The sequence below is a fragment of the Pelodiscus sinensis genome, chromosome 31 (assembly GCF_049634645.1).
Source record: "Pelodiscus sinensis isolate JC-2024 chromosome 31, ASM4963464v1, whole genome shotgun sequence".
NCBI lineage: Eukaryota > Metazoa > Chordata > Testudines > Trionychidae > Pelodiscus > Pelodiscus sinensis.
Window position 1 is genome coordinate 13,413,931 of NC_134741.1, and position 8,926 is coordinate 13,422,856.

The following is an 8,926-nucleotide window of genomic DNA, read 5'->3' on the forward strand; positions in this document are numbered from 1 at the left end:
TAAGAGAAAGTTGTTCTTCACAAAGCAAAGAGTCAACCTGTGGAACTCCTTGCTGCAGGAGGCTGTGAAGGCTAGAACTAGAACAGAGTTGAAAGGGAAGTGAGATCAAGTTATGGAGATTGGGTCCATGGAGTGCTATTAGCCAGGGGGTAGGAGTGGTGTCCCTGCCCAAAGTTTGTGGAAGGCTGGAGAGGGATGGCACGAGACAAATGGCTTGGTCACTGTCTTCGGTCCATCCCCTCCAGGGTCCCTAGGGTTGGCCGCTGTCAGCAGACAGGCTACTGGGCTAGATGGACCTTTGGTCTGACCCAGTACGGCCATTGTAAGCTCAGGGCTCAGGGTCGGGGGTCTCAGTGGACCACCTTGATTTTCATGCACTCCTGCTCCTGGGTGTCCAGGCTGGCAGCTCTCCTGCCCTAGACGGCCACCTTCCTGTGCCTAGTGCAGAGATCGTGGACGAGGTCCACGATGTCCGCACTAGCCCAGGCGGGTGCCCGCCTCTTGCGGTCCCGGGCAAGCTCCCGGGAGCCGCCAGCCTGGTCCCGGGAAGAGGGGGAGGGCTGGGGGGCATCGGGTGGCTGGCTCGATCCGTGCCAGGTGCAGGGTCTGCTGGCTGGGTGCTGGCAGGCTTGCACCTGGCATGGGCACCGTAGCCAGCCCATGCCCCTTTAAGGGGTCCAGGGCCGGGAGGGGGGCATAGAGTTTCCCTGTTGTTGGCCAGAGTGGCCACCAGGGAAACCTGAGAAGCCTTAGCCTCCCACTAGTTCGAATTAAGGGTCTACACAGCCCTTAATTCGAACTAGCTAGTTCGAACTAGGCTTAGTCCTCGTACAATGAGGTTTACCTAGTTCGAACTAAGCGCTCCGCTAGTTCGAATTAAGTTCGAACTAGCGGAGCGCTAGTGTAGCGCCTATTAAAGTTAGTTCGAACTAACGTCCATTAGTTCGAACTAACTCTGTAGTGTAGACATACCCTGAGATATTAGAACACAGATGGGTACAAATCAGTCCCTGCTGCTGTGCAGCTTCCAGCATCTCCCCAACCCCCCAAACGCTGATTAGTTAATTCTGTGTCCTGCCACCCCCACCTCTGCCTGTCCCCAGCCTGGCTCTTAGTTCTGCCCCTGCCCAGCCCCCACCTCTGCCCCTCCTGCAGCCCCAAGGGGTGTTTTCCTTACCCCTCCCATCCTTGGGACTGGAGGGAGGAAGGAGGAGGAGCTTTCAGACATCATAGAAATGAGGAGGCAGGGGCTGGGCAGAGCGGAGTCCAGGGTCACAGAGACTGGGGTGTGTGATGTTAGAGAGGATAATTTCAGGGGCAGAGTTGGAGCTGGGATTCCAGCCACCACACCCAGAGCCAGGGTCGGATTCTCTCCCCAGGGAGGGACCCCGGTGGGAAAGTGAAGATCGGGGCTTCGATACCAGCATCAATAAATGTCACCTGCCCCCGGTCACAGTCCAGACAAATCCGGATCCTGCGGGGGGGGCTCAGGTTTAGAGGGCTTACCGGGGGGGTGAGAGCCCAGAACTGAGCCCCCCTTTTCTGCACAGCCCAGATCCCCCCCTCAGGGCTAAGGCTGATTCATCCCTTCCTGTTCACAGACTCTCTGGCCACCCCTACAGCCCAGTATTGCCCACCCCCCACCTCCACCTCCCAGCAATGTCTCCCTGAGGTGAATCCCTCACGGCCTAGCACACAGGGCACAGAGTCAAATCTCCCCGGGTTGCCGGGCAGTCGCTGCCATGCACGTTCCCATCTCACACATTTCTGATCCCCAGACAGGACTAGCTGGGGATTTGCCGTGTCTGGATCCAGAGTCACCGTCACTGGGGAGAGAGAATCAGCGTGAGGGGCACAGCTCAGCCCTGTTCTCACCCTCCCCAGCAGCCCTGTTGTGGCTGGGACAGGCCTGGGCCCCAGGGAGCTGCCCCTGCCCTGGGCCCTGAGACTGAGCTGAGCTGTCACTGCAGCGCCTCAGCCTGGGCAATGGGACCCGCTTAATCAGCATCTCATTTGTGTGCAGAGGCTGCAGCCTCCTGCCCCCCAGCTCTGGCTGCTCCATCCCCAGGGCGAGGCCCAGAGCAGAAGGGTTCAGTTGGGGGGGGGGCAGAGGAGGCAGGTATCAGCTTGAACCCCAGAGGGAAACTCCCTCCCCTGCTGCAGCCTCTACCCCCCGCCCAGGGCACAGAGGGGAGGGGGCAGCATGGGGGAAGAGCCGCCTCACCTCAGAGAGCAGGACCTGGGCATTAGTCACCCCCAGGGCAGGTGGAGGGTCCAGGGCTCTTCAGGGCAGCCGGGCTCAATGGGGAGAGCCCAGCTCTGGCTTCTGGCCTGGCCGGGGGCAGGGCCTCTGGGGAATAGGATCTGGGGTGGGGCCACTGGGAGGGGCCAGCACAGGGAAGAGTTTGGTGCCCCACATGGGAGGGGGGCTGTGCTGATCAGCTGCCCTGACATGAAGCGCAGCCCCTGCCTGAAAACTGAGCTCATAGTAAGAAGTGGGGGCAGGACATGGCCCCTCGTCCTTCTGATCCAGTGCCCTGGGGCTCCTCACCACTCAGTGGGCAGGTTTTGGGCTCTACCTATCGTGGTCACTGGGGATTTGGTTGGTGACTTGAGCTTCAAGCTCAGGAAGGTGTTTTCAATCTCCACTTGAAACCTCACCCTGTCTGAAAGCTCCTGGGGACTTTCCTCTTGCTGTCTCCAGTGCAGCGGGCAACGTGTCTGGTGAGGGAAGGGAGAAGAGAGCTGAGACTTCAGGAGTTCATATTGCCCATTACATTCCCAATCCTAACGAAGGGTATGTCTACACTACCCCGCTAGTTCGAACTAGCAGGGTAGTGTAGACATACCCACACAGACCTGGTTTTCATTACAGCAGAGACACACTTGGGTGCATCTACACTGCAGAGAAGATTGAGGCTACTGCTGTCAATCTCCCAGGGTTCGAATTAGCGGATGAGTTAAGACAGCTAATCGAACTGAGGGGTGGCATGTGTCGGTGCTGGTAGCCCTCATTGCACGAGGAGTAAGGGAAGTGGGAGGGAGAGTCTCTTCCCTCCACTGCCTGCTGCGTAGACAGCGCCAACAGACGAGTTAAGCTACTTCGACTTCAGCTCTGCATTTAATGCAACTGAAGTTGTGTAGCTTAATTCGACTTTGTCCCACAGTGTAGATGTACCCTGAGGTATTTAATATAAAAGGGTCTGAATCCTCCTACTTTCTCTCTCGCTCAGGCTCTCCCAGCAAAGGAACCAATGTCCCTGCAGCCTCACAGCCAGCCCAGGACAATCTGTGAAGAGATTTGCTTTCTCCACAACATCCCCTCCCTCACTGCAGACTCCACTGGGTTTGGCTCATTCACTTCCTGATGTTTGTCACAGCCTAGGCCCAGATCCTGCAAAGACTTTGGCCTCAAAGTAACTTCCCCCTCTCTTTGACACGAGTGAGAGGTTCAGAATTTGTGAACTCCTGGCTCTACCTGTGAGTCGTGGGGTCTGTGTACTCAGCGTCTCTACAGAGAGCAGCACGGAGCTGGGCGTGTTTCTCTCTGTGTGTCTGCCATTATGTGCTCTAATGTCACTGTCATTACAAAGCGGCTTTTGGAACAGATACGGTTCAATTAATCAACCTGAATGTCTGGGATGACAAGTGGGCGTCATTCTCACCTCACAATTCAACAGGAGCTTCATCTAATTAGGAACCTAATGACCAGCATTGGTCTCTTTCCATGGCCTCAGACACTTCGCTCACTCTCCCCTCCCCCATCCCTTTTCCGTACCTGTGAACTCTCTCAGAGTCTCCGACAGCGCAGTCGTTTGCCAGGAGAAACCCCTGACTCGCTCGTCCAGTTCAGGAGAAATCTCCTCTGGCAGCTGGAACATTCCTCTCTCACATCTGGAGAGAGACAACCTCACATGGTGACACTGCACCGAGTGACTCAGTTCTCCAGCTCTGGCCAGTGAGTCACTGATCTGCTGGGCCTGGAGTTCAAATCCTCCAGTTCTCCCAGCCTGAGAGCAGGGGCAGCGCAGCCCTTGGCCCTGCAACATCCCCTCAAAGGTCCCATTAACAATCTGCAGCTCTGGCCTGGGGAGACCAGCTGGGGGACAAAATGAGAATTGAGTCTCCATGGCCAACTCACTACTTGGCCTCCAGGCACTGAGGGACAGGAGGTTCCCAGGGGAAGGGCTGTAGGAATCTGCCCACTAGGGACTAGACTGAGACACAAGCTACCCCCTCCCCAACCCATTCCCACAGGTCTCCAAACAGCCCTTGGGTGGGAGAGACTCTTGATCCCTGCTGCCCTGGGCTGAATGGTGCCCAGTGCCCAGCAGTGACAAGCCCATGTCCCACCTCACAGCCCTGAGGCAGCCAGTCCCCAGGGAGGTGACACCATCTCCCTCCAGTTCATTCTGTAGATATGTCTCATTGATCTCTGTATTAATCATTTTCTTATTGACATTTTTATTTTAACTTTCTATCAAGTCCTTTTAGCATGGTAATAAGTCTTTAGCTTTGTTGCATTAAATCTTTTTACATAGAAACCTTGTATCTTGTAGATTTTGTACCCCCATTGGTTAATTGATTCACTGTTGAGTGAATGGGGTGTGAATGGATAAGGCATGAAAGACAAGCACCTTGGGGCACTTGCAATGGTTGAAGAGGGGTGGAAGCCAGATCCAAGAACAATGAGAAGAACAACAGGACCCGTGAAGTGAGCTTATTGAAAGAATACTGGACCTATGGAGGCCTTGGGACTCAGCAGCAAATGTCTTGTTTTGGAAGCCCCCTCTCTGAAGGTAAATGGGGCAACATTGAGACACCCCCCCAGAAAAAGGGGCCACAGATGTCTAACTGCATATGCACAATATGACTCTCACAGATGATGCATATGAATGTGATGACTAACTGATGGAGATCTCCAGGAGAGTGAAGACACAATACATCTAAAGCATCTTGCAGAGGGACTCCAAGTTTTTGTCTTGTCAACATGGGAGCATCAATCTGGATCGGCAGAAGCCTGGCTCCACCCCTGCCCCACCTAACTCACCTGGCCATTGCATTTACAGGGAGCAACTATTGGTAACAACAAGATGGAGTGTGTATGTGTGTGTGTGAGAGTGCATGAGTGTAATGTATCCTATGCATATGATAAATACTGATTGATCTATGTATGTTCAAGAAATGTGGCGTGTTGCCTTCTCCTCCTGAAAAAGATCCCAGGTGCTTCTTTTAAGTATAACAATTTAACACAGGTCTCCAAACTGCCCTCGGGTGGGACAGACTCTTGGTTCCTGCTGCTCTGGGCTGAATGTGCCCAGTGTCCAGTAGTGACAGGCCCATGTCTCACCCCACAGCCCTGAGACAGCCAGTCCCCAGGGAGGTGACAGCTCTAGGAAATAGACTAGACTGTGCCCTGAATGGGGAATTCCAGAGTCTGCTGTGAGACCCTAAGGCTGAAGCTGATCAGAGATTTGTGTCCAGTCTGTGACCTTCCCCTCACTTCTGATTGCAGAGCCCTGGGGAGATGTGGTGCTTACATCAGCTCCAAGATCTTTCCTTGTGCTGTGCAGTGTGAGGGGAGCAAGAACCACCTACCTGCTCAAGGTGCTTCTGACGTCCTATAAGGGAAAGAGAGAAAAAAATCTCAGTCCCATTGAACACACACACTTGTGATTCAGGAGCCTCACTTCCCTGTGTGGGGAGCTGGGATGTTTCTCCCTCAGTCTCACCTGCAGGAATTCACTCGCTGGCTTCTGACACGTCCCCTCTAGCTCATGGATCAGCTCACTGAGACGGGAAATCTGTGTGGAGAGTCTCCTGACAGTGTGAGTCTGGAGCCTACCTATCTCCTCCTCCAGCTTCTCCAGCTGGGCCAGCAGGAGTCGCTCTTGTTCCTCCAGGAACTGCCGCAGCTGCTGAAACTCGGCCACAATCTTCTGCCTCTCGGCTTGTGTCTGTTTCTGTATGAAAACAGGGAAAGGGCTGGTCGGGATCACGGGCAGAGACTAAGAACCTTTAATACCATCTGTGGGTACTAGGCTGAGGCATCCCTCAGTTTCGTCTTTGGCCCCTCTGTCCCTGTGAAAGGGATGATTCCCTGCTTGGAATGGGCAGCATGTTCTGTTACTCATGGGCTCTGGGAATTCAGACCCAGAGCAACAGGGGGCAGGACTCAGCACCAATGTTTTTATTTAATCTTCTCCATCTATGTGCACTGAGGCATATTCAAATGCGCACCACCAGCTGAAACAACATGTAGTTGTAGACATTCTGCTAATCAGCTGGGCAGCTCCTGCATCTCTCCTGAGTTGCCACCCAAACACTCAGTGTACTGGGAACACTGCTCAGCCCCACCCTGACAAAGATACCCAGGGAGAAAACAGAAGCAAACACGTTAATACAAGAAAAGAGCAGAGCCACAAGACAGCCCTTCACAGGGGCATTCAGGTCACTGGGGGAGGATTTCTGGGAAAATCACAAAGGCTGGGCATTCACTCATCCCCTGACATGGAAGCTCAGGGCCTGTCTACACATGGATCTAACCCAGCAATCTATGGTCATGGAGCAACGTCCTGTCTCACATTCCCAAGGCTGCACACGAGTCTGCCTCCAAACAGACCCTCCCCCTGCCAGTCCATTACTACAGGCACCTACCAGATACTCCTGGCTTCTCCCCTCTCCCGTCGCTTTCCATCCCAGCAGCTTTTCTCTCTCGTCCCTCAGAGTCTTCAAATGGGCCTGGATTTTTTCCTGAGGAGACACAAATGAGCTGGGAGGTTTCATTGTGAGGTCTGAGAGGGGTGTGGAATGGGATGTTTCCCACTCGCCGCCCACGATGACTGCTCCTCCCAATGGCTGTGTGGCATCAGGGCCTGAAGAAGGTGAAATCCTATCAATGCAGACTTAGTTTGTGTCAGATTCTCACTGTTACCTGTTCAGGTTGAGTCTTTTTTATTAATTAGACAGAAATCTCAATTATCACTAGATTTGATTGGTGTGTACGGGTGGACTAGTGGCACAGCATGTAACAGGGCACTGGAGTCACATGGGTGTGAATCAATAAACCTGTTGTAAAGAAGGTTTAACTAACAAATCCAAATTCTATATCAATTTGCCACCTGGATTTAACAATGGTCTAGGAACTCAGCCCTAAGGGCTGGGGGCTGCCCTGGTTGGACAGAGCTGGGCTAAGCACCAGGGCAAACCCCATGAGATGTCAGGAGGCCTTTTATCCGGCTTTACGCTGCACAGTCCCAGTTCTGTGGGGCTCTGTCCCTGCCCGATGGGGACTCAGCCCTGGCCGTGGCTTTGTCTGGTGAGAAAGGGACAGGAGGAGACTGAGGCTGCAGCAGGACACCTGTGAGGGTGGGGGCAGGAGGGGGTGGCACCTCCACACAGCATGACGGAGGTGGGGATGGGCTGACAGAGGCAGGGATAGGCCCACAGAGGCCAACGAATACAGGTGGGGGTGGTCCTGGGCAGGCAGGCGTGGGTATGTCCTGTGCTCTGGGGATACCTCAGTGACCCCCCTAACCAGACATGCAGGTTTGCATAAGGAATGATGGGGGTTTGCCCAGCACTGTCCTAAATACCTGCTGTGGCAATGCCCTCTGGGCGGTACCCGCTGCCCCAGTGCCTGGTCCAGCTCTGGGCAGCAGTGACCTGCTTGGGGCAGGGATTGTCCCCTCACTGCATTTTGTGCAGAGTCCCTAAGGGCTCCTGTGATACAAATAAAAGTAACCAATTCCCTTAAACACCCTTCTGTTAAAAAACAGACACTGTAACTTCCCCATCCGCAGTCACACAGCCCAGCTGGCAGCTCTTCTCATTCACACCTCACTGTTAGCCCCTGCCCTTGTATGCAAAGTTCCCACACTTCCCCAGCAGGGGCTGTGTTGGAAATGGGTTCAGCATCTCAAAGAAAACTTTCCCACAGCTGGTGTCTTTAAAGACTTGGTATTTTGCCTCTGTTGCCCCTGGGCCAGAGCATTTATTTTGTTACAGCCTCTCCTGGGCCAGGCAGGCTTCAGCTGGCTGGTGAGTCGCACTGGGCCATGGAACAGGGAAATTAGCCAGTGACTAAAACCCAGAGTAATTCCCCAGCGGACAGGGCAGCAGTTCCCTACCTTGTACTCTTGGGCAGCCTCCTTCAAAGGAACCACCATGTGAGCACGGTGCGCCCGGGACTCTCTGCACACCATGCAAATGGGGGCTTGATCCTTCTTGCAGAACAGCTTCAGCGCCTCCTGGTGTGCCCTGCACACACCTCCTTCACCCACTCCGCTTGCTGCCGGCAGGCTCAGCTGTTTGACTAATTCTACCATGTTCGCCAGCTGCCTGTTGGGCCGGAGGGGTCCCTGCTGCACCTGGTCCCTGCACTGAGGGCAGGAGGTGGCTGGGCCGGGTCCCTCCCAGCACTGGCTGATGCAGGCACGGCAGAAATTGTGCCCACAGGCTGTGACCACCGGGTCCGTGAAATACTCCAGGCAGAGGGGGCACGTGGCTTCCTCCCGGAGACTTTCCACGGGGCTCGCTGTGGCCATGGCCCCTCCGGGCCAGGTGCTCCCAGGGGCAGCTTCAATGTTCCATCCTGCCTCCATCAACAACTGGCTTCTCCCGGCCTGGAGTTGGCTCTGGCTGCTCTGGAAATTGCAGCCTGGGAACGTTTAGTGAGCAATGTCCCGCCAGGGCTCTGGCTCTACCCTCCGCCCTAGGGTTGGTGGGAAGGGTCCCTGGGGCGTCACATCGATAGCAGCACCCTCCTCCCCATGAGCATGCAGGAGGAGGGGCTGTGGACAAGGAGTGACAGTCAGACTGGCAGAATTTTCTTTTATGAATACAAAATGTTGGCATGTTTATTTTAAGCAATTTTGTACTTATTAGTCATTCACATTTTTACAGCTGCATGAAAATATGAGTTTGA

The 8,926-nt window shown here is 54.4% G+C and overlaps 1 protein-coding gene across 1 annotated transcript; it reads right to left on the reverse strand.

Moving 5' to 3' along the window:
• Positions 1-538: 538 nt before the first annotated feature.
• LOC102459074 (zinc finger protein RFP-like) lies at positions 539-8,708 on the reverse strand. The gene is made up of 7 exons (XM_075912431.1): positions 8,130-8,708; positions 6,658-6,753; positions 5,733-5,963; positions 5,599-5,621; positions 3,779-3,894; positions 2,662-2,721; positions 539-1,826 (listed from the first exon to the last, which is right to left on the reverse strand). Exons 1-7 carry the CDS (start codon positions 8,601-8,603, stop codon positions 1,582-1,584), a joined length of 1,245 nt encoding a protein of 414 aa, XP_075768546.1. The 5' UTR covers positions 8,604-8,708; the 3' UTR covers positions 539-1,581.
• Between the last annotated feature and the right edge of the window lie 218 nt (positions 8,709-8,926).

Excerpts from the sequence above, each read along its gene's own strand:
- LOC102459074 (XM_075912431.1), bottom strand. The coding sequence starts at position 8,603 with ATGGAGGCAGGATGGAACATTGAAGCTGCCCCTGGGAGCACCTGGCCC. Across the intron at positions 5,622-5,732 it reads CAGCGAGTGAATTCCTGCAG|GACGTCAGAAGCACCTTGAG; the intron begins GTGAGACTGAGG and ends TTTCCCTTATAG. Across the intron at positions 2,722-3,778 it reads GACTCTGAGAGAGTTCACAG|ACACGTTGCCCGCTGCACTG; the intron begins GTACGGAAAAGG and ends TTCCCTCACCAG.